Source organism: Hemitrygon akajei, chromosome 29 (genome assembly GCF_048418815.1).
Source record: "Hemitrygon akajei chromosome 29, sHemAka1.3, whole genome shotgun sequence".
Lineage (NCBI taxonomy): Eukaryota > Metazoa > Chordata > Chondrichthyes > Myliobatiformes > Dasyatidae > Hemitrygon > Hemitrygon akajei.
In genome coordinates, this window is record NC_133152.1 from 14431179 (window position 1) to 14456147 (window position 24969).

Genomic DNA, 24969 nt, shown 5'->3' on the forward strand with positions numbered 1-24969 from the left:
GTAATTGGAATTTACACCACAGACTGTCCCCTTCTATAGATGGATTTAATGTGTATATCAGGCTAAGTAAAGTGATTTTGTTTTTTCATTTGATTTCATTTATAAATTGAAGCTTATACGAGAATCCCTTCAGCTGAATTAATTGGCTACAAAGAGAAAATAAATTGGCATTGAAAATGTAAAAATTAGATCAATGTAATGGAGATCGGAGTAGATACAAAAAGTTCATTTTTGAATGAAACACATTTAATAGATACTTCTGCTTTTCTAACTGCCATTAGAGATAACAATCAGAAATTGAAATTTTAATCAGAATAATGTATATGCAAATATATAAATGCACTGGTTACTTTTTTTTTGAGAAATTGCTTAGAATAAGATTAAACAATGAAGATCTGTTACGAATCAAGTACTGTTCAGGAGGGGGAGAAGGAGTAGGCAGCCAGTGCAGTGTATCCCTGTGACTGTTCCCCTCAGTAACAGGTATACTGCTCTGGATACTGCTGGGGGAGATGATGTAGCAGGGGAAAGCCACAGTGGTTATGTCTCTGACACTGTGTCTGGCTCTGAAGAGAAGGAGTAGGGGAGAAGAGGGAAACTGTAATGATTCAGTGGTTGGGGAACAGACAGGAGGTTCTGTGGATGAGAACGAGATTCCTGGAAGGTATGTTGCTTCCTAGGTGCCAAGGCCAGGGACATTTCGGATTGAGTTCACAGCATTCTTAAGTGGGAGGATGAGCAACCAGAAGTTATGGTCCACATCACCACCAATGACATGGTAAGAAGGGTGACAGGTCCTGAAAAGTGAGTTCAGGAATTTAGGTGCTAAGTTAAAGGACAGGACCTCCAGGGTTGTGATCTCAGGATTTTTAGCCATGTCACCCACTAGTGAGGCCAGAAATGGGATAATAATACAGTTTAACATTTAGAAACATAGAAAACCTACAGCATAATACAGGCCCTTTGGCCCACAAAGTTGTGCTGAACATGTCCCTACCTTAGAAATTACTAGGCTTACCTATAGCCCTCTATTTTTCTAAGCTCCATGTACCTATCCAAAAGTCTCTTAAAAGACCCTATCGTATCCACCTCCACTACTGTTGCTGGCAGCCTATTCCACGCACTCACGACTTTCTGAGTAAAAAACTTACCCCTGGCATCTCCTCTGTACCTACTCCCCAGCACCTTAAATCTGTGTCCTCTTGTAGCAACCATTCCAGCCTTGGGAAAAAGCCTCTGACTATCCACATGATCAATGCCTCTCATCATCTTATACACCTGTATCAGGTCACCTCTCCTCCTTCTTCGCTCCAAGGAGAAAAGGCTGAGTTCACTCAACCTGTTCTCATAAGGCATGCTCCCCAATCCAGGCAATATCCCTGTAAATCTCCTCTGCACCCTTTCTATGGCTTCCACATCCTTTCTGTAGTGAGGCGACCAGAACTGAGCACAGTACTCCAAGTGGGGTCTGACCGGGGTCCTATATAGCTACAACATTACTTCTTGGCTCCTAAATTCAATTTCACAATTAATGAAGGCCAATACACCATATGCCTTCTTAATCACAGAGTCAACCTGCGCAGCTGCTTTGAGCGTCCTATGGACTTGGACCCCAAGATCCCTCTGATCCTCCACACTGCGAAGAGTCTTACCATTAACACTATATTCTGCCATCATATTTGACCTACCATAATGAACCACTTCACACTTACCTGGGTTGAACTCCATCTGCCACTTCTCAGTCCAGTTTTGCATTCTATCAATGTCCTGCTGTAACCTCTGACAGCCCTCCACACTATCCGCAACACCTCCAACCTTTGTGTCATTAGGCAAAATAACTAACCCATCCCTCCACTTCCTCATCCAGGTCATTTATAAAAATCACGAAGAGTAAGGGTCCCAGAACAGATCCCTGAGGCACAGCACTGGTGACCGACCTCCATGCAGAATATGACCCGTCTACAACCACTCTTTGCCTTCTGTGGGCAAGCCAGTTCTGGGTCCATAAAGCAATGTCCCCTTGGATCCCATGCCTCCTTACTTTCTTAATAAGCCTAGCATGCGGTACCTTATCAAATGCCTTGCTGAAATCCATATACATTACATCTACTGCTCTTCCTTCATCAATGTGTTTAGTCACATCCTCAGAAAATTCAATCAGGCTCATAAGGCATGACCTGCCCTTGACAAAGCCAGGATGACTACTCCTAATCATATTATATCTCTCCAAATGTACATAAACCCTGCCTCTCAGGATCTTCTCCATCAACTTACCAACCACTGAGGTAAGACTCACTGGTCTATAATTTCCTGGGCTATCTCTACTCCCTTTCTTGAATCAAGGAACAACATCCACAACCTTCCAATCCTCCGGAACCTCTCCCGTCCCCATTGATGATCCGAAGACCATTGCCAGAGGCTCAGCAATCTCCTCCCTCACCTCCTACAGTAGTCTGGGGTATATTTCATCTAGTCCCGGCAACTTATCCAACTTGATACTTTCCAAAAGCTCCAGCACATCTTCTTTCTTAATATCTACATGCTCAAGCTTTTCAGTCTGCTGCAAGTCATTACTGCAATCACCAAGATCCTTTTCCATAGTGAATACTGAAGTAAAGTATTCATTAAGTACCTCTGCTACTTCCTCCAGTTCCATACACACTTTCCCACTGTCACACTTGATAGGTCCTATTCTTTCACGTCTTATCCTCTTGCTCTTCACGTACTTGCAGAATGCCTTGGGATTTTCCTTAATTCTGTCCGCCAAGGCCTTCTCATGGCCCCTTTTGGCTCTCCTAATTTCCTTCTTAAGCTCCTTCCTAGTAGCCTTATAATCTTCTAGATCCCTAACATTACCTAGTTCTCTGAACCTTTTGTAAGCTTTCCTTTTCTTCTTGATTAGATTTATTACAGCCTTTGTACACCACGGTACCTGTACCCTACCATAACTTTCCTGTCTCATTGGAACGTACCTATACAGAACTCCACACAAATATCCCCTGAATATTTGCCACATTTCTTCCGTACTTTTCCCTGAGAACATCTGTTTCCAATTTAAGTCTCCAATTTCCTGCCTGATAGCCTCATAATTCCCCTTGCTCTAATTAAATGCTTTTCTAACACGTCTGTTCCTATCTCTCTCCAATGCTATTGTAAAGGAGATAGAATTATGATCACAATCTCCAAAATTTTCTCCCACTGAGAAATATGACACCTGATCAGGTTCACTTCCTCATACCAAATCAAGTACCACCTCTCCTCTTGTAGGCTTATTTACATATTGTGTCATGAAACCTTCCTGAACACATCTAACAAACTCCACCCCATCTAAACCCCTTGCTCTAGGGAGCTGCCAATTTATATTTGGGAAATTAAAATGTCCCATCAAGACAACTATTATTATTATTACACTTTTCCAGGATCTGTTTCCCTATCTGCTCCTTGATATCCCTGTTACTATTACAGTAAAGTTATTGACCCCTTCCTGTTCCTAACCTCCACCCACAGAGACTCCGTAGACAATCCCTCCATCACATCCACCTTTTTTGCAGCCGTGACACTATCTCTGATCAACAGTGCCATGCCCCCACCTCTTTTGCCTCCCTCCCTGTCCTTCCTGAAACATCTAAAACCCGGCACTTGAAGTAACCATTCCTGTTCCTGAGCCATCCAAGTCTCTGTAATGGCCACCACATCATATCTCCAAGTCCTGATCCATGCTCTAAGCTCATCCGCTTTGTCACAACACTGCTTGCGTTAAAATAGACTCATCTCAAACCTTCAGTCTGAGCCCGTCCCTTCTCTATCACTGGCCTATCTTCCCTCTCGCACTGTCTACAAGCTTTCTCTGTTTGTGAGCCAACCTCCTCTTCCCCAGTCTCTTCAGTTCGGTTCCCACCCCCAGTTTAAACTCTTCCCAGTAGCCTTAGCAAACCTCCCAGCCAGGATAATGGTCCTTCTGGGATTCAAGTGCAACCCGTTCTTTTTGTACAGGTCACACCTGCCCCAAAAGACGTCCCAATGATCCAGAAATCTGAATCCCTGTCCCCTGCTCCAATCCCTCAGCTTTGCTTTTTGAAAGATACTGAGACCCAGGTTAAGAAGAAGAAAGAGGTGCATAACGGAACAACTGAGGTGCTTGAGGAGTATATCTTCCAAGAGGTCCACAACCTTGTCGTGGTTTGGAGGCTTGTGTGCATCAGTGACCCGGAAAGCTGTGTTGGCTGGAGTCAGGGCTTTATCTTTGCCGCTCGGTAGGATCGCTTATGCCAAATGGTAGAGGCCACACTGGGAGGAGTCCATCGGTAAGGGGTTTCAGCTTAGAGCTAACAGCCCAGACTGGTTAAACACAATAGATATAGAAGGATTCTTCATTGTTGTTTCTGTAACAGATTGGCCAAGGACAGAGAGAGATGGAGGACCTTCATTGCTGTCCTAAACACCAGTGGCATAATAGGCAATTAATAAGTAAGTAAGGAGTAAGAAGTAGAAGAAATGCAAAAATAAACATTTAAAAAGGAAATCAGGAGGACTAAAAGAAGGCATGTTTGCTCTAGCAGATAGGATGAAGGAGAATCCCAAGGGCTTCTACCAATATATTGAGAACAAAAGGATAACAAGGGACGAAATTGCACTTTGAGAGGACCAACCAGGGTAGGGCTTGCACAGTGAGTGATAGGAGTGTAATAAAACCGGGGGAATCAGGGAATACAGTTCCATTATTCCTTGAAAGTGTCATTACAGGTAGATACACTTTTTGTCCCACTTTCCTCCGGGTGAAGGTTCAGGAGCATGAAAATTCGTACGGCCAGATTTGGGAACAGCTTCTTTCCAACTGTGATAAGACTGCTGGACGGATCCTGACCCGGATCTGGGCCATACCTTCCAAATATCTGGACCTGACTTGCACTACCGTACTTTCCCTTTTCTATTTTCTAATTATGATTTATAATTTAAATTTTTATTATATTTACTTTGATTTGTACTTCAGGGAGCGCAAAGCGCAGAAACAAATATCACTGTGATGATTGTACGCTCTAGTATCAATTGTTTGGTGACAATAAAGTAAGTAAGTAAGTAAGATAGGGTTGTAAGGAGAGCTTTTGGCACATCTGCCTTCATAAATCAAAGTACTGATTACAAGAGTTGGGTTGTAAGGTTAATATTGTATAAGATATTGGTGAGTCTGAATTTGGAGTATTGTGTCCAGTTCTGATCATCTACCTGCAGGAAAAATATCAATAAGATTGGAAGAGTGTAAAGGAAATTTGCAAGGATGTTGCTGGGACTTGAGGACCTGGGTCATAGGGAAAGGTTGTATCAGTTAGGACTTTATTCTCTATAGCATATGAGAACAAAGGGAGATTTGACAGAAGTGTACAAAGTTAAGAGGAGTGTAGAGAGGATAAATGCAAGCAAGCTTTTTCCACTGAGGTTGAGTGAGACTAGAATTAGAGGTCATGGGTTAAGGGTGAAAGGTGAAATGTTTAAGGGGAACATGAGAGGGTATTTCTTCACTCAGAGGGTTGAGAGAGTGTGGAAGGAGCTGCCGTCAGAAATGGAGGATGCAGGTTTGATTTCAATAGAGACATTTAGATAGGTATATGAATGGGAGGAGTATGGAGGTTATGATCTGGGTGTAGGTAAATGGGAATAGGCAGATTAATAGTTTGGCATGAACTAGATGGGCCAAAGGAGCTGTTTCTGCTCTGTACTACTCTATGACACTAATGATTTTAAGCAGTGCCGAAGCCAATACTAATGCTGCTTTTAACACAGATGTATTTATTCGGGTAGATGGAGCTCATCAGCCTAGGAAGGCAGTCCATCTAATAGAGGGAAAACTCTGATTTCAAAGTCTCGCTGCCTTGCGGCCATACCCACTCATGGGAAAGGCTTCGGGAGTAAACCCTGAGGACAAATCCGGAGCTGGAGTCCCTAAGGCAGTCCGACATTGTCTTCAACCTTGTTCTGGCAACTCCTGTGACGACACTGGTGCCAAGTTGTATCGGCCCTTGTCCTTCCCTTGGACAACATCAGTGGCGTGGAGAGGGGAGACTTGCTGCATGGGCTTCCATACAGCCTTGCCCAGGCCTGCGCCCTGGAGAAGACTTTCCAGACGCAGATCCATGGTCTTGCGAGACTAATGGATGCCATACATACTTATACATTTATTCACTTGAATTTACATTGCTTACATACCTGGTTAGAATTTAACCTTATGCCTCCAGATTATTTTTTCAGATTAAGCCAGAGTAAGAAGGTAAGGGGAGGGGAGGAAGAAATACAAGGAGTAGATGATAAGTGAAACTTGTGGTGGGGGGGGGGGGAGAGGTGAAGTATAAAGAGCTGGGAAGTCAATTGTGAAAGCGATCAAGGGCTGGAGAAGGGGGAATTTGATAGGAGAGGGCAGAAGGCCATGGAAGAAAGAAAAGGGGGAGGAGCATCAGAGGGAGGTGATGGGCAGGTAAGGAGATAAGTTGAGAGAGGGAAACGGGAATGGGGAATGGTGAGGTATTACCAGAAGTTCGAGAATCAATGTTCATTCAATCAAGTTGGAGGCTACCATGACAGAATATAAGGTGTTGCTGCTCCAACCTTAGTGTGGCCTCATCGCGGTAGTAGAGGAAGCCATGGACTAACATGTCGGAAAGGGAATGGGAAGTGGAATTAAAATGAACACCTCTCAGGAAAACAGCAGCAACTATGTCTGTGACACCATTGCTTCGCCCTGCTGCACAGGAAGGAGGCAGTTGCAGGAAGGGGGAGGAATGTTTGGTCGAAGACCAGGAGAGCTGTAGTGAAAGAAGACTTCATTGTAAGGGGAACAGACAAGGTCTTCTAGGGCCACAAATAAAATTCTTGAAGGAATGTTGCCACCTGGTGCCAGGATCAGGGATGTCTCCAAACAGCTACAGTAGAAAAGGGGAGAAGGAGAAAGAGACAGAAGTTGCATTGGTATTCATGACATGGGCAAAGAAGAGGTATGACGCCCTGCAACATGGATTTGGAGAACTCGGTCATAGATTAAAGAGCAAGGCCTTTAAGATTATATTCTCTGGGTACTTACCATAGCACAAGATGAAGAATACAGTAATAAATAGAGGCACAGCTTTAGATATTTGAATCATCTGGTCCTTTTCTGGGGAAGGTGAGACCCGTATAAGCTGGGTGGGTTCCATCTGAACAAGAATGGTTCTGAACTTGTGTGTGTGTGTGTGTGTGTGTGTGTGTGTGTGTGTGTGTGTGTGTGTGTGTGTGTGTGTGTGTGTGTGTGTGTGTGTGTGTGTGTGTGTGTGTGTGTGTGTGTGTGTGTGTGTGTGTGTGTGTGTGAGAGAGAGAGACAGAGAGAATTAAAGTAATTTAACAAAAGCATAGTAGATGTACGATTAAGTGTAAAGGAGGGTGGGTATAGGGAAATGCATTTTTAAAAATACAGTAATATGGAGTCATAGAGAGATACAACACAGAAACAGGCCCTTTGGCCCACTGACCATTAACTACCCATTTAGAATAACCCTACAATAATCCCATTGTAATTCTCCTCACATTTTCATCAGCTTCCACCAGATTGTACTATAAATCCACACATTAACACAATTTAGAGAGGCCAATTAATCTATCAGTCAATATGTCTTTGAGATCAGGGAGGAGATTGGAAACCCATGCAGTCACAAAGAAAACCTAGAAATTCTGCATGGATAGTTTTGAGGTCAGGGTTGAATCCAAGTATTTAGCACTGCAAAATAGCAACTCCATCAGCTGCGCCACTGGGCCATTTTGGAACAGCATCTGCACTCTGGCAAAAAGCTACGGACCAGGTGCTGTAAGGCTGTCCAGCCCACTTTATTGTTTCCTGGATGACATCATTGTTACCAGTGAGGATGACAAGGAACATCTCCAAAACAGTGTTAAAGACATTAGAAGATTATGGGTTCAGAACACAACACAACAAGTATGAATTCTTCAAACCAAGTCTCAATTACAGTGGTCACGCTATTGACACACAAGGATTATGTAGGTGTACTGAGACAATTCAAGCAGTGGCAGATGCCCAACGCCAAAGGGCGTATCACAGTTACAGTCCTTTTTAAGATTTGTCAATAACTATAACAGGTCCCCACCAAACCTGGCTACTGTGCTCCACCCCACGAACTCATTACTATAGATCAGGAAGAAATCACAATGACCAAGGCAGTATGAGGTGGTTTTCCAAAAGGCAAAGGAAATAGTGGCACCGGTCACTGTACTCACACATTATGACCCACACATCTAGATAAAAGGTACTCAGAACTGTCGGAACCGTTTCCTGCAGTCACAGAGTCAACTCCTACAATCAACAAGGAGGAGGCCCCTGTGATTACTTCACAGCCTCGTTTCAGTTGCCAAGCGGTGATCCCGCTTGTCATGAAAGATGTTATCCAAAAGAGCAAGAAAGCCTCCACAGCAATTAAATCTCTAGGCCTGAATGGGACTATTTAAATTTACTATGCTGTGGATGTTTGTATGACAGCAACACACGCAAAATGCTGGAGGAACTCTATGGCAAGGAGGACCTGAAGAAGGGTCTCAGCCCAAAGTTTACTCTTTTCCATAGATGCTGCCTGGCCTGCTGAGTTCCTCCAGCATCTGCAGACTTTCTCATGTTTGTGATACTGTGTATATGGTTGAAATGCATTTTGTATTGAGTTGGAGTTTATAGCTGAGCAAGGAAGAGTGTTGTGTATTTAATATTTCAGAAGTATTTAAGTAATATTGTAAATATACTGTTTGCTTAAGCGTTCTTGTTTGTTTAAATAATTCATTACAGGTTATTTGTAAAAATAAGTGAATTTCATATGTCATGACACGTCCATATCAAATGTTAGCACTTTGCTTAAAGTAACATTAAAGTAATAAAGAAACTAAGACCTGTTTTCCTGGACTCCCATCTTTTTCTTGCAATTAGATTTATGTTTTGGAGTTACAAAACAAGACACCTAATGAAGTGGCCACTGAGTGTCACGGTCTTCTGCTGCTCGAAACCATCCATTTCAAGGTTCTGAAGAGGGTTCTCATTTCCATAGATGCTGCCTGATTTGCTGAGTTCCTTCAGAGTTTTGTGAGTGTCACTTTAAGGGTTGACGTGTTGTGCTTCTGCACACCGCTGTTGTAAAGCATGGTTAATTGAGTTACTGTCACCTTTCTGTTAGCTTGAACCAGTAGTCATTCTCTCTGACCACTCTCATTAATAAGCCATTTTCACCCACAGTGAAAAAGTTATTAGATTTTTCTTTTGTTTTTCACAACATTCTTTGTAAACTCTAGAGACAGTGTGTGTGAAAAATCCCCGGAGTTCTGAAGTTTCTGAGATACTCAAACCACTCCATCTAACACAAACAATTATTCCACAGTCAAAGTCACTTAGATAACATTTCTTCCCCATTCTGATATTTAGTCTGAGCAACAACTTATCCTCTTGACCATGTCTGCATGCTTTTATGCATTGAATAGCTGCCCGAAGATTGGCTGATTAGATATTTGCATTTACGAGCTGGTGTACAGATGCACCTAATAAAGTGGCTTTTTTAAGTGTACATTAAACACAAATATCAAGAGGGATATAAGAAAGTTGGTTAAGTGGTTAAATACATTGGTTAAAATATATTAAAATATATAACATATACTAGTTCCAGAAATTAAATAACGAGGAAGTTTATTCTAGACCAAGACCAAGGAGATGGTGGTGGACTTTAGGAGATCTAGGCCTCATATGGAGCCAGTGATCATTAATGGAGAATGTGTGGAGCAGGTTAAGACCTACAAGTATCTGGGAGTACAGTTAGACGAGAAGCTAGACTGGACTGCCAACACAGATGCCTTGTGCAGGAAGGCACAGAGTCGACTATACTTCCTTAGAAGGTTGGCGTCATTCAATGTCTGTAGTGAGATGCTGAAGATGTTCTATAGGTCACCCTCTTCTTTGTGGTGGCGTGTTGGGGAGGCAGCATTAAGAAGAGGGACGCCTCACGTCTTAATAAGCTGGTAAGGAAGGCGGGCTCTGTCGTGGGCAAAGTACTGGAGAGTATAACATCGGTAGCTGAGCGAAGGGCGCTGAGTAGGCTACGGTCAATTATGGAAAACCCTGAACATCCTCTACATAGCACCATCCAGAGACAGAGAAGCAGTTTCAGCAACAGGTTGCTATCGATGCAATGCTCCTCAGACAGGATGAAGAGGTCAATACTCCCCAATGCCATTAGGCTTTACAATTCAACCGCCAGGAGTAAGATATGTTAAAGTGCCGGGGTTGATTGTATTTAATGTATTTAAGTAAACTACTTAAGAACTTTTTAAAAGCTATTATTAATGCTTTTTGAGAGAGTGATTTAGATGCATATCATATTTTTACTGAGTTAAGTATTGTATGTAATTAGTTTTGCTACAACAAGTGTATGGGACATTGGAAAAAATGTTGAATTTCCCCATGGGGATGAATAAAGTATCTATCTATCTATCTATCTAGATAGCAATTCAATTGAGATCATATAGGTATAGCTTTGGAATAAAAGGAGCAATTTCTGCAGATCTCCTAACAGATTGCAGGATAAAGAGGTTATAGATATGTAGGCAAATCACAGTGAGAGGCAAGAGCAGTAGATGTGTATTAGTAATTGTATTTTTATTAGTCGCAGTAATAATTGGTGATTTCAACTAACTTTCTTAATATCTGCTGGAAACATAATAGTGTGAAAGGCTGAGGGGAATTGAAGTTGGTTTATTATTGTCATGTATACAGAGGTATAGTGAATAAATTTGTTTGTGTGCTAGCCGGCAGTTGATGCCAAAAAATAAGTACACTTTTGAGATAGTCCAAAAGAAAATAGAATGCAGAATATATGTACAGTAGTGCTACAAAGTTTCTGAATCCTGTAGAATTTTCTCTATTTCTGCATAAATATGACCAAAAATGTGATCAGATCTTCCTGTCCTAAAACTAGATACAGTAAAGAGAGCCCAATTAAATAAATAACACAAAACACATAATACTTGTTCATTTATTTATTGAGAAAAATGATCCAATGTTACTTGTACTCCCTTCAAAACTGATCAATAAGCTTCAAGTCCTAGGCCTTAATACCTCCTTGTGCAACTGGATTCTCGATTTCCCCACTTGCAGACCCCAGGCAATTCAGATTGGCAACAACATCACCTCCACATCCTCCATTTACACTGGTGCACCACAAGGCTGTGTATTCAGCCCTCTGCTCGACTCACTTTACACTGGTGACTGTGAAGATAAACACAATTGCAATGTCATATTTAAGTTCACTATCATTGGCTGAATCAAAGGTGGTGATGAACTCACTTTCGGGGACTCTTCATCTAAGGTTCTTGATACTTGTTTTATTTACTTTTGTATTTACATTGTCTGTTTACTTTTGCACATTAGTTGTTTGTCCATCTTGTTGTGTGCGATTTTTCAGCGGTTCTATTATGTTTCTTTGTTTTTATTGTGAATGTCTGCAAGTAAGTGAATCTTAGTGTGACATAAATTTACTTCGAACTTTGAGAGGCAGTGGTGAGAGGTCAATAGGTGCCTTTTTAAAGTAATGCCCTGAAAATGTACACCGCAAGACCTCCTGTGCCAGTGTGTGGACAATGTTGCAAAGACATGCTGGGACTCAGTCAGAATTTTCATTATTTCCACATGCAGACCCAGAGTCACAAATGTCTAGAAGCAGGGCAATAGTTTCAAAATAGGGGGTTGTTTGTCAGAACAAAGTTAAAGAGAAATTTCTTCACCCAGACAGTAATTAATTTTTGTAGTCCCCCTCTGAGGGACTTTGAGACTCGACCTTTGAGTATATTCATGACACAAATCAATATATTCTTGGATATTAGGGGAATAGAGGGATATGGGCCAGTGTGTTAGGGAGTAGTCATGAGGGCCTGAATAGGTTATTGCTGCTTCATATTTTATGTTCATCTCAGTAACTTAGACAGTTCCAGAATTTAACCAAATTACAATGATGGAATGGCATATATTTCTAAATTAGTATTGCATTTGACTTCAGGTAGTGAAGTACTAATGTACTTGTAATTCTCCAATATCACAGTCTGGAAGTCCTGCTGCTGGTGTTTCTTATGCCCTGAAGATGTTACCTAAGATCTGTGAGTGAAAAACAGAAATTCCCTTCTCCACTTTGGTCACTTCAAACAATGGAATCAAATTCTTTTGGCATAATCAGCACTTACAAATCTAATATTTTGTTCAATATTGTTACTTCCATTTTATTAAAACATTTAGAAACTGTGTGATCCAGGGAAGGCAAGGGAACATGCAGGGAAATAAGGCTTGGGTGGGGTACAGTGAAAAATTTGAGAATGTGCAAATGTGAATGGGCAACAGTTGGAGAGTAGAAGGGTGAAAATCAGTTGTTATTGATCATGGGAATTGATAATGGTTTGAGTTCACAATCAGAGGATGGGGATGGAGAGATGCATTTTGAGAGGGGTTGTGAGCTGGACAGTGAGGCAATGTTCACCTGCAATTCAGTTTGCTCATTTTATTTTATTGCTTATGATCCTTCTTTAATCATTTATATCTTTTCATTTTCCTTTTATCTGTACTGTTCAAAAACACTTTCTTGCTGTTTCCCTTCTTTCTTTCTATTCACACATTTTGGATTCATTATTTATATTGCTATTCCCTCATGAGCTCTTCTCCACATTTTAGTAAATCTAAGTTATCAAAACCATCATGTTCATTCCTTTCCAGCAGGATGCTGGCCAGTCCAGCTGAAGGGTCTTGCCAGAAATGTTCACTGTACTTGTTTTACATAGATGCAGCCTGGCCCGTTGAGTTCCTCCAGCATTTTGTGCGTGTGTTAATCGTTTATTCAATTGTTTTTTTACTCCCTTCAATTAGGTTAATGTATGAGATCCCCTCATACTTTGCCCATTTAGCTATTCTTTGTGCAAAATCTAAATCAGGTATCAGGGACAATGCCACAACTCTCATGGTGGATTCACTTTGGCAAATTTTCTGGCAGGGGTTCTGGATAGAGAAAGAAAGACTTGACCCATATAACCCATAACCCTAAAGGCAGAGATGAAGGAGCTTCAGTGGGTTTGCAGTTGTTCTCTGTGTACCTCTATCTTACACCAGATACTGCTATACACACAGATGAAAGGGGAGGCTGGATGGGTTTATGAAGCTTCTTAAATGCACTGCAATAGTGCACTTTAAACCTGTTATATTCTTCTTCCCAAGAAGACTAAAACACCTCATTTCTCTTTAAACTTTATTGTGGATATTTACAGAACAGCACAGATATTAAAAACAAAACAGTTAATGTAACTTAATTAACATACTTAATACATACCAGTATATTAGTTCTGTCATTAATACATAGTTAAAAGTCTTCTTTGTACAAATTTATGAGAACAATTATGTCCATTTCCTCCTAACCTCATTTTCAATCAAATCTCATTTCACTGAAACTTATTATTCATCTTTCATCATTTAAAAAAGCATTCCCATTTTAAGCATTAAAAGTTAAAATTCTAATATTGTAAAATGAAGCCAGCTGTGCTATAGTCTTCAATGGCACGCCATGATAGAATGTGTCTACATGTCCAGCTCTATTCAACTTTTAGTGAAATTAATAATAAAAATTTTGCTGCAACCTGAATGTACACACATACTTCTCATGTTCCAATTCCGAGCCTCATATTTCTTCCAGCAAATCTTATTGACTTAACTTATTTTAAGAAGATAATTCCAAAGGTATCTGGCAATTATCAGGACAAGCATCAACTACAGAGAAATTTGATCCAGTTCCCATGAAACAACTGCATGCAACCTGCAGTAAGAATCACAGGATGTATGCCCATTTAACCTGCTCATTCCCTCACCTACAGAGCTGTGACCAATTACAGCAGCCTAATGTCTCTGTCTCATTGGAGGTCAGGTAATTCATCTTCCTTCTCTTAATGGCTCATTATAAACTTTGGGCAGTGAGATTTCCTATCAGATCACTAAAGAAACTTCAGTAATATTTGCATGTTTATAGGTGTTGAATCAAGTTCTACACAATTAAACACATTCTGTACAGGGAAGGGGTGGTTCACAAGTTTGAGATGTCAGCGCAGAGCAAAGTCAAGCTCTTCAATATGACCATCGTCTGTGGCCCACTGTACAGACTCATGGTGTCAGCTTGCCTGAGCAGCTCATAAGGTTGTTGTACTGCAGAAAATCATGACAAGTCTAACATGTAGTTTCATTCAACATCCACAAACTATCACTTGATTCTAATTTAGCCCAGCCCACAGCCACTAAAATCAATCTTATCAGCAATTCAACCCAGCTGATCATCATTAGCTCATGCTGATAATTAAACTTAAGAGCCTGTAAGCTTGAGTTATGTTACATTATACAAAATATTTATCTGTGAAGTTATTAGTTGAACCAAGAAACAGTCATTGGAATCAAAGAGGTACCCAGAGAATGACCAACTATTATTTTTGAATGGAAGTGCTTGTCTCTGTTTACTTGTTACAGCAAATACAAAATCACAGCAACAATAATTTTAGCAATGACTGATATTGGCAAAGGCTTTACGCTGGTGGCAGTATTTGTGTAATGTTACTAAAGGCAACAAATATATACCAGACTTCCTGCTCCTATTCCCTGAAGAATCATTGTATTTAGCAGACAGCACAGACAGTAAATTTTTATAGTTACAAGCCTTTTGACTGCTGTACACTTCATGACTGTGCTCTTAAGGCTTTATACAGTAATTCTTTTTTTTAAATATGGGTCAGCTTCAATCTCCAATTTTCAATTTATGTTAAAATAACATAATTTACGGGAGTATCTCAGTGTGACAAATATGCAAAAAGTAGAATTGTTTACAATGATACAACAGATTTAGAGAGGGTTCACAGCTTTACCTGACATAAGGTTGATAAAAACGAGACATATAAATTAAGAGAATTGGATAATGAAGTTGAAAGTAAACTAAGGGTTCCCTCTAAGATGTTAGATGCATTTCAATTTCAAAACTATGAGGACTGAAGCCAAAGAGTCTGGTGAAGAAAGGACAGGGTAAGTATGGGTTATAGTATTCCTAATAAAGAGAATGAAATAAATTTGTGTCTATTGAGGTTAAAGTAAAAATACTTCTTGTTCATTATTTTCTTTCAGTCCTTATCCGAGGACTGAGTATCTGAGGCTAATTTGCACATTCAGGAAATAAATCGTTGTTTTATCAGATGAAAATCTATTTATGGTGTTTCATGCAACAATGTTATTTGTCTTAAAAACCTTTTTAAATATGGCAATGATACTGAAATGCTCAACAACACTTAAAACAAATGACAGATTTCAGAAGAATATCTATTTAACAGAAAGGTGAACGTAAGCTTTTTGAAAGCTGGTTTGTTAGTGGGCGAAGTATGAATATTCATTTTGTTTTTACAGGTGAGGATGAGGTTAATGATTTCTGTATATAAAAACAAACAAGAGAAAGCGTGGAAATTTATGAAGCATTAACTGTTGATCAGAATAGTGGACAAATGACTTCCCAGAACTGAAAAAGACAACTCTTGTTTTCAGAAAAGTAGCAAGGAGATTAACATGCAATAATTCAGTTATTAATCACTGAGAGGGAAATTGAAGTTTAAAATGTGTCTGACTTGGAAGTAGGTTTAGATTTCTTAGTTTCGTTATGAATGGTAATAAATGGTTTGAAGTAATTAAAGAGCAGAATGGAAGCAGAAGGAATTATTTTAACAAGATGTAGTAATGATTTGGTGACATTCAGAATGATAAAATGTGGTTTTGATGACATGAGCTACATGGAAGTTTACAATTAGAATTTTAACTTTAGATATATTTAAATTACAGTAAGAATAGCAATATACAATATAGAGGTGTGTTGCTTTGAAAAAAAATGCGACATTAGACCACAATAGGATACAGGTCATCAATCAGTAAACCACAGACAACATCTCATACAAGAAAGCAATTGTAGGGAGGTTGAGCCATCATCTGACAAAAATAAGCCTTTGGTACAGTAGCATTAATTTTCTCAAACATTTGAGCAGTTGGTAGTACAGCAGCATTGGGAGAGGTCTATGAACAGACTCATGCCAGGTTGCTGTATGCAGTAGTAAAAGCACAATGGAGAAAAACATAACAAATACCTTAAAGGCGATATTTTATTGTAATCGTTGTGCATCAGGCAGTGTCCATGAAAAAACTACTTTTGTTTTTCTTGCGTTTGGTTTTGGCAGAGGATGTATGAAGTTCCAGTGATTCCAAACGGAAAGGCCTTGGAGTCGGCATATCAGATGGCTGGGTTGGAGACACTGTATTTAGATTGGAGATAGTGTGGGAAGATGACCCATTGTTAAGAGACATATTATGCATAGACGTCTGATTGTGCACTGTTACAGGAGAGAATAAAATAATATGAAAAATTGCTTGATACTGATTTAAATAATCTTAGCTACACAAGTTGTTTACAAGGGGGAAAATATACTATACATCAGGAGAGTTCAGTCAGTTTAATTACAGGTGTAGTATTCTTAGCTAAGTTCCACATGATTGACTCAATTAGTATAAATAGCATCTTACACTGAGAAGTTTTCTTTTTAAAAAATTGACAAAATGATTTAGAGATTAAATCCAGTAGCCACATTGCTCACTTTATGTGTCAGCAGGTAATTTGAAATTGCTTAACATTCAAACTTATAAATCTGCCAGAGAAATCACAAAACAAAAGCGAGTTGGTCACTGACACTATTTGGGGATTTTAATATGTTCCCAAGCCTGCTGATGAAAAAAGACATTACTCCAGCTCTAAACCAATCAATTTTGCATTTAGAACTGATGCATTTTTTCTGTTAACTTCTGGGAGTATTTATGTAATTGATATAATTCTAACATTAAAGATATGTAACTATATCACTGCCTAATGTTTTTTTACCTCATGTGTGGAATTGTATACCCAATTTTTGCACATGCTCAGAGGGTTCAAAGGAGGTTCACAAAAGTGAATCCAGGATTGAACAACTTGTCATATGAAAAGTGTTTGATGGCTCAAGGCCTGTATTCACTAGATTTCAGAAGAATGAGGGGTGACCTAATTGAAGCCTATCGAATGGTGAAAGGCCTTGATAGAATGGATGTAGAGAGGATTTTTCCTATGGTGTAGTCTAGGACCAGAGGACACAGCTTCAGATTAGAGGGATGTTTTGGAATGGAGATGAGGAGCAATTTCTCTAGCCAGAAAGTGGTGAATCTGTGGAATTTGTTGCCACAGGCAACTCTGGAGGTCTTTATGTATATTTAAGGCAGAGGTTGATATATTCTTGATTGGTCAAGGCATGAAGGGATACAGAGAGAAAGCAGGATCTTGGGGCTAAGAGGAAAAATGGACTGGCCATGACGAAATAGCGGAGCAGACTTGACGGCCAAATGGCCTAAGTCTGCTCCTATATTTTAAGGTCTTATAAGTGAGGACATTTGATGATCATCTGAGCTGAGTGAGTTTTAATTGTGCTTGAACAATTGTAAAAGGACAACTTTCAGTCTTCTATGTAATTTATTGTCATTATGGTTTGTACAATTGAAAAGCCTGGTCAGCCATTTCAAAAAGCGGGTAAGGATGAACTACTTTGCTTTGTACTCAGATTAAACTAAAAGAACATGAACATGCAGCTACATTTATGATGATTATGATCCCAGTAGTACCATTGTTATTATAATAAATACTTATTTCCAGATTTGTTTAATTAACTGTATTTTGGCTTGCAGCTGCCGCAGTGGGATTTGAAATTTAAGTTTCTAGGTCAATGACAATATCAACATTCACTGTGCATACACTCAATTTCAAACCAATTGGTTCATAAACTGTAATCTGAGCCCAATTCAGCCAGGTCTAATTATCAAGCATTAAGTGCTGGTAAAAACTGAAGACTATCCTTTTAGGAAGCAACTTTTTCATTCACCTCAACCTGTTCAATTCATTTAAAAATTGACTGTCCATTTACAACAGCAGACTAAACAGGACACTGTGTACGTAAGCTTACAGGAATGATATCAATAAGATTGAAAGAGTACAGAGAAAATTTACAAGTATGTTGCCGGGACATGAGGACCTCATTTATACGAAAAGGACTTTATTCTAGGAGTGTAGGAGAATGAGGGGACATTTGATAGGGGTATACAAAATTATGAGAGGTATAGTTAGGGGTAAATGCCAGCAAGCTTTTTTCACTGCGATTGGGGGTGACTAGAACTAAAGGTTATAGGTTAAGGGCAAAAGATGAAATGTTTAAGGGAAACCTGAAAGGGAACTTCTTCACTCAGAGGGTGGTGAGAGTGTGGAATGTGTTGCCAGTGTAAGTAGCAGATGTGTGTTTGATTTCAATATTTAAGAGAAATTTGGATAAGAGGGGTACAGAGGGCTATGTTCTAGGTGTGGGTCAATGGGACTAGACAGAATAATAGTTTGGCACAAACTGAATAGACCAAAGGTCCTGTTTTTGTGCTGTAGTGTTCCACGAATCTTTAACCATGTACATGGAGAACCATTCAATTTTAAATGGTATTGGCAGGAGGAGTTGGGGAGCAGAATTCAGAGATTCAAAGACTCATTATCAAAGTAAGCATGCAATATACAACACTGAGATTCGTCTTCCCAGACCAGTCATGAAACAAAGATGTAGGTGCTGCTGACAGTGCAGTAAAGCAGGAAGCATACCTTGTGATTTAAGCAATCATAAAAGTTGCTCTTTATTTGCATAACAACACACACAAAATGCTGGTAGAACACAGCAGGCCAGGCAGCATCTATAGGGAGAAGCGCTGTCGACGTTTCGGGCCGAGACCCTTCGTCAGGACTAACCGAAAGGAAAGATAGTAAGAGATTTGAAAGTAGTGGGGGGAGGGGGAATGCGAAATGATAGGAGAAGACTGGAGGAGGTGGGATGAAGCTAAGAGCTGGAAAGGTGATTGGCGAAAGTGATACAGAGCTGGAGGAGGGAAAGGATCATGGGACGGGAGGCCTCAGGAGAAAGAAGGGGGGGGGGAAGCACCAGAGGGAGATGGAGAACAGACAAACAACTAAATATGTCAGGGATGGGGTAAGAAGGGGAGGAGGGGCATTAACGGAAGTTAGAGAAGTCAATGTTCATGCCATCAGGTTGGAGGCTACCCAGCCGGTATGTAAGGTGTTGTTCCTCCAACCTGAGTTTGGATTCATTTTGACAATAGAGGAGGCCATGGATAGACGTATCAGAATGGGAATGGGACATGGAATTAAAACGTGTGGCCACTGGGAGATCCTGCTTTTTCTGGCGGACCGAGCGTAGGTGTTCAGCGAAACGGTCTCCCAGTCTGCGTCGGGTCTCACCAATATATAAAAGGCCGCACCGGGAGCACCAGACGCAGTATACCACACCAGCCAACTCACAGGTGAAGTGTCGCCTCACCTGGAAGGACTGTCTGGGGCCCTGAATGGTGGTGAGGGAGGAAGTGTAAGGGCAGGTGTAGTACTTGTTCTGTTTACAAGGATAAGTGCCAGGAGGGAGATCGGTGGGAAGGGATGGAGGGGACGAATGGACAAGGGAGTCGCATAGGGAGCGATCCCTGCGAAAAGCAGAAAGGGGGGGGGAGGGAAAAATGTGTTTGGTAGTAGGATCCCATTGGAGGTGGCGGAAGTTACGGAGAATTATATGTTGGACCTGGAGGCTGGTGGGGTGGTAGGTAAGGACAAGGGGAACCCTATCCCGAGTGGGGTGGTGGGTGGATGGGGTGAGGGCAGATGTGTGGGAAATGGGAGAGATGTGTTTGAGAGCAGAGTTGATGGTGGACGAAGGGAAGCCCCTTTGTTTAAAAAAGATATCTCCTTCGTCCCGGAATGAAAAGCCTCATCCTGAGAGCAGATGTGGCGGAGACGGAGGAATTGTGAGAAGGGGATAGCCTTTTTGCAAGAAACAGGGTGGGAAGAGGAATAGTCCAGGTAGCTGTGAGAGTCTGTAGGCTTATATTTGCATATTTGCATATTTGATCCTGGAATGTCAGACAGTTCAGCTGACCATGATTTTTCAGAACATTTATTTTTTTACATTTGGAAGCTCGTGGAATAGCTTGCCGATTGCTGTGCTGGCCACTTTAAATGCACTCACTTCTAGTGAAATGCTGTTCACCAAGTGAAATCACCTTTACAGCCGTGGGTGCTCTCACCATTCAGCAGTTGAGTGCTGCTGAGAACTTCCAGGGTAGCGGGATGGCTCAATGGCAAGGGGAATATTGCAATGTCAGACAGACAATGGGCCCTGCAATGATCAAGAACAACATCTATCTCTTTACAGTTTTTCTCAGTTGCCCAGACACTTTGATCAAGCCAGCAGCACATGTGGTCAATTCTAAACTCCATTTGAGCAAAACAGCAACCACCTCAGTACAACAGTCAATTATTTCTCACTGCATGGACACCAGTCTCAATTGCTAATGTAAAACACTAGATACAGTACAATAGTCATCAGAAGACACAAAAATCAATTGGAAGTGTCGGGTAAGCAAAGCACAATGAAATGCCTCAGCTGACAGCAATCAATCCCATATTAATGACTCAAAGTGGCTCCATTTGTAAGGAATTAATCAATCATTGCAAATCTGTGGATACACCAACTTTGTCTGAGACAAAAATGTGAGGGAGGAATGTCGTAGGACAAAGGGCAACAGTCCAGGTACCAAATTCAAAGTAAATTTCGTACCAAAGTACCTATATGTAATCATATACAACCCTGAGATTAATTTTCCTGCAGGCATACTTAATAAATCCAATAACCATTCCAGAGAGGTTCAAACGTTACCATGTGTGTAGCCATATCTAACACTGGTGGTCTGACATACATCCCAGCAACTGGGTCATATAACACCCCATCCCATGCCTTTTCACATTCCTTGATGAGCTTTACAGACAACCCTCAGCATCGAAGAAATAACCGGATTTCAGGATCAGTGACCCACACTATTTTACAGAGACAATGCAGGACAGGCCCTTCCAGCCCAACGAGCCGCACCACTCAGTAAACCACCTGTTTAACCCTAGCCTAATCACAGGTCACTTTACAATGACCAATAAACCTACTAACTGATACATACTTGGACTGTGGGAGGAAACACACGCACTCACAGGAAGGATGCAAAAACTTCTTACAGATGGCAGCGGAAGTGAACTTTGAACTCTGACACCCTGAGCTGTAACAGTGTTGCGCTAATCGCTAATCTATCCTGGCATCCCATTAAGACAGTGTATTTTTCCACCATTTATCTGCAGTGACAGGTTCATCCACGCATGTTCATAAGACCATAAGACATAGGAGAAGAATCAGGCCATTTGGCCCATTTAGTCTGCCCTGCCATTTTATCATGTCTGATCCATTACTCTCTCCACCCCATTTTCCTGCTTTCTCTCCATAACCTCTCACATCCTGACTAATCAAGTACCTATCAACCTCCACCATAAATACACCCAATGACCTGGCCTCCACAGCCATCTGTGGCAACGAATTCCACAGGGCTAAAAAAATCACCCCTCATATGATAAGCCTTGCATTCCCAGAATTATTCTCATGAACCTCGTCTGAACGCTCTCCAGAGTCAGCATATCCTTAAATAATAGGCCCAAAACTACTCACAGTACTCCAAGTGAGGCCTCACTAGTATCTTATGAATAATAATCAGGGGCAGAATCAACAGACACATTGATAAGTATGGATTGATTAAGGAAACCAGCACTGTAAATCATGGCTAGTTAACGACAGAGCTTTATGATGAGTAACAAAGATTGATGAGTTAAATGCAATTGATGTAGAAACTTGACTTATAAAGGAAATTTGATAATTCATATTAAGGTCAATGCTTATTGAGTGCATATTAATGACTTGGATCTACAATTTTTAAATAGCATAGAAACATGTGAGGAGGACTGTAATAGACTTAATGAGATTTAAATTGGCTGGTAAAATGGTCAGGTAGGTATTCTAATATTATTAGAATAATATTCTAATTATTCTATATCAATTCAGTCAGTAAGGTACTGCAAATTGCTTGGGAGATGCAGCTATAAATCATGTTAATACAAATGTGACCTAGCTTTCAAACTGTTTTCAATAGCCTTGAAATTAGTTCAGCTGCATAAACAAACAGCACTGTCTTTAAAGAAAGAAGACTATCAGCTAATAACAGAGGCCATCTAAGGGACAGGTTTTGGAAATCTGCATGAGCATGAAAAATTTGCATAAGCATAGGACAAACTTGTAGACGTTAAGAGCTATATTAACTAGACTACATGGAAATATGGTCGAAGATCTTAAGATCATGTTAAGATCAGAGATGATGATGATTGGCGTCAGTGATACCAGACAGTGGTCATTTAGTTCTTTGGTATAGAGATGCTAGCAGCTAACCTGAAGCATGTGGGGACAGCAGCCTGGATGAGTGAAGTGTGGAAGATGTCCACCCATTCTTATTCTGATCTGCCCATGATAACACCGCTACCCACTAGCCCACCCCACTACTACTTTATCATTTCCTGTCAGTCACCTTATGTATAGACACTCCTATATCTAGCATCATTTAATTACACATAATCAATCTATGGAGCTAAACTATCGTGTGTGTGTGTGTCTATATACATAATTTATTTATTTATTTATCGTGTTCTTTTATTATTGTGTTATTTATCTTAGTGTGTTTTTTTTATATATGCTGCCTCAGATCCAGAGTAACAATTATTTTTTTTGTTCTCCCTTACACTGGAAGTAGCATTAAACAATCTTGAATCTTGAAGATGTCTTACCTTTAATAGGTAATAGGTAATATTGTCTTACCTATTACAAAGATCAAAGAAAGTTCCCAACTGGTTATTTTGCCACTTAATACGTAGTCATGTTGGTACTAAGTATATAGATTGCACCAAAAGCTATAGACTAAGCAGTTGATTTATGGGATAAATACAAGAGGTACCCACTGGTTGGCGTGGTTAAGTTGGGCAGAATGGCCTGTTTCCATACTGTACTATTCTATGACCATGACTACTCTCACACCTGATCTCTCCTTGAGTATTTGTGCTGAATAAAGGCTTGCCACATTCACAATTTCAGTCTCCATGTGTATCATTAATAATCACAACAGACATAACACTTTTTTTTAAAGTAAACTAGGATTATCATATGGTGATCAATCCTTCTGTTTTTGTGGCCAACTAGATCTAATAGTGTGCTACCGTACAGAAGTCTACTTCCTCACAAGAAGAAAGTAAGTTGGTATACAGTTCAGGAAAATAAAGGGAATTTAGAAAAGTGTCTACAGCAAAAAAAGATAATCAAAGTATCAAACTAATGTTTTGCAAGTTACAGTAAGTGAAGCAGGCTACTTCACATTTTCAATAAGATTTGGGCCAGAATTCTCTCATTTTAAAAGACCCCCCTCATCAATGCAATCATGGGGAATAGTAAAACAAAATTTGAATTTGTAATCATTAAACCAGAAAAAAAATCCTTCTGTAAAAGCAGTGAACTATCTAATTTACACTATTTTATCAGACCTCCACAGCTAACTTTTGACTTGATAGTTGACATTTTTGATTGTTTAGAATAATGTTTCATCTGGTACAAGTGGTTCAACTGTTTTAATTATGAACTGTCATGATACTTAACAGAGACTTCGCGCAGGATCTGTATTCAAGATTTGAATGGCACGCTTCGACTTGAAATAATTGTTGGCAATATTTTCACTATCACTGCGGTTGAGCATTTGTCTGTAACGATCTTCTTCCTGTAAATCAATCAAGAATATTTTCACACATTTGTTCTTTATCTGAGCAGGGACAATGAAATCTCTGAGAAAAATGCTATTTAAGCAGGAAGTAGAGAGAAGATGAGGATATTGTAGAGAAAAGGCTGATGAGGAGAAAGAGGAGGGACTGCAAAAAATCCAGATAATACAGGAACCGTGAGCAAGCAAATCTCAAGGTTATAGAATTTATACACTCTTTGATAATAAATGAATCTTGAATCTTGAAGAACTCAACCAGTCAAGTAGCATCAGTGGATAGGAAGACTAGTTTTTGTTTTGATTCAGGGACCCTTCCTCGAAGCTGCAATTGAAACACCCTCTTTAATGCTGGACTGTATACAAGGAACTATAGGTGCTCCCTGAGTTACTGACTTGACTTGTGAAAATTTAACTTTTTAAACCATTTTTCAAAACAAGAAATTTGGTTATAGGTATGCAAAGACCTCCAGAAGTCATGGAATAGGGATAGCAGCTAGTTAGTTCAAAAGTCTTTAAAAATAATTCTGCATGTGACCTCTTCACAATAATTAAACTGATGCATTGTTTTTCAGAACATAGCTGCCAGTTCACAGTGGGAAGCCACTGAAGAGATTCTCTTTGGAAACTGACAAGACAAATCTCTTCTATTGATATTTGTAAAATACAAAAATGAAGCATGTAATTCTATACCAGTGTAACTAAATAGGAGAAAAATAATAAATAAATGCCTTGACTTACAGAAAAAAATGATTTGCAAACACTTCTCGGGAATGAAGCCACGATGTAACCCAGGGCTTATATTTTAAAGCAGTATCACTAATCTTAGTGCTAATTTCCCAATCATCAACAATCACATCATTCTCATCTTTTGATTCTTACTATCACTGTTCTCTTGATTATAATGCAAAAATAAGTAATCACAATTTCCACCCTAACATAAATTTATAAATGGAATTATCTCACATTGAATTACAACTTATCACCCTAGTATATTAATTTTGTGTCTGCCTGGTGCATTAATTTAATGTTTTTGATTGTTGGAATTACTCTGTGGAGTGTTACCACAGTGGCCGCAGTGTGACTAGTGGAAAGTAAATTATATTTGGATTAACGAGGTCACACTCCTGGTT

At 40.0% G+C, this 24969-nt stretch overlaps 1 protein-coding gene across 3 annotated transcripts in view; it reads right to left on the bottom strand.

The window, feature by feature from the left end:
- Window positions 1–11080: 11080 nt before the first annotated feature.
- kif17 (kinesin family member 17) overlaps window positions 11081–24969 on the bottom strand; it is a 65139-nt gene continuing 51250 nt past the window's right edge. For 2 of the 3 annotated variants that reach the window (XM_073031692.1, XM_073031694.1), the window contains 2 exons: window positions 23722–23839; window positions 13298–16434 (listed from right to left, as the gene is read on the bottom strand). In XM_073031692.1, coding sequence (XP_072887793.1) covers window positions 16226–16434; window positions 23722–23839 — 327 coding nt within the window. In that variant the 3' untranslated portion in view covers window positions 13298–16225. Of the gene's footprint in view, window positions 11270–13297; window positions 16435–23721; window positions 23840–24969 lie in introns of those variants that run through there. The other variant, XM_073031693.1, reaches the window with a different exon arrangement.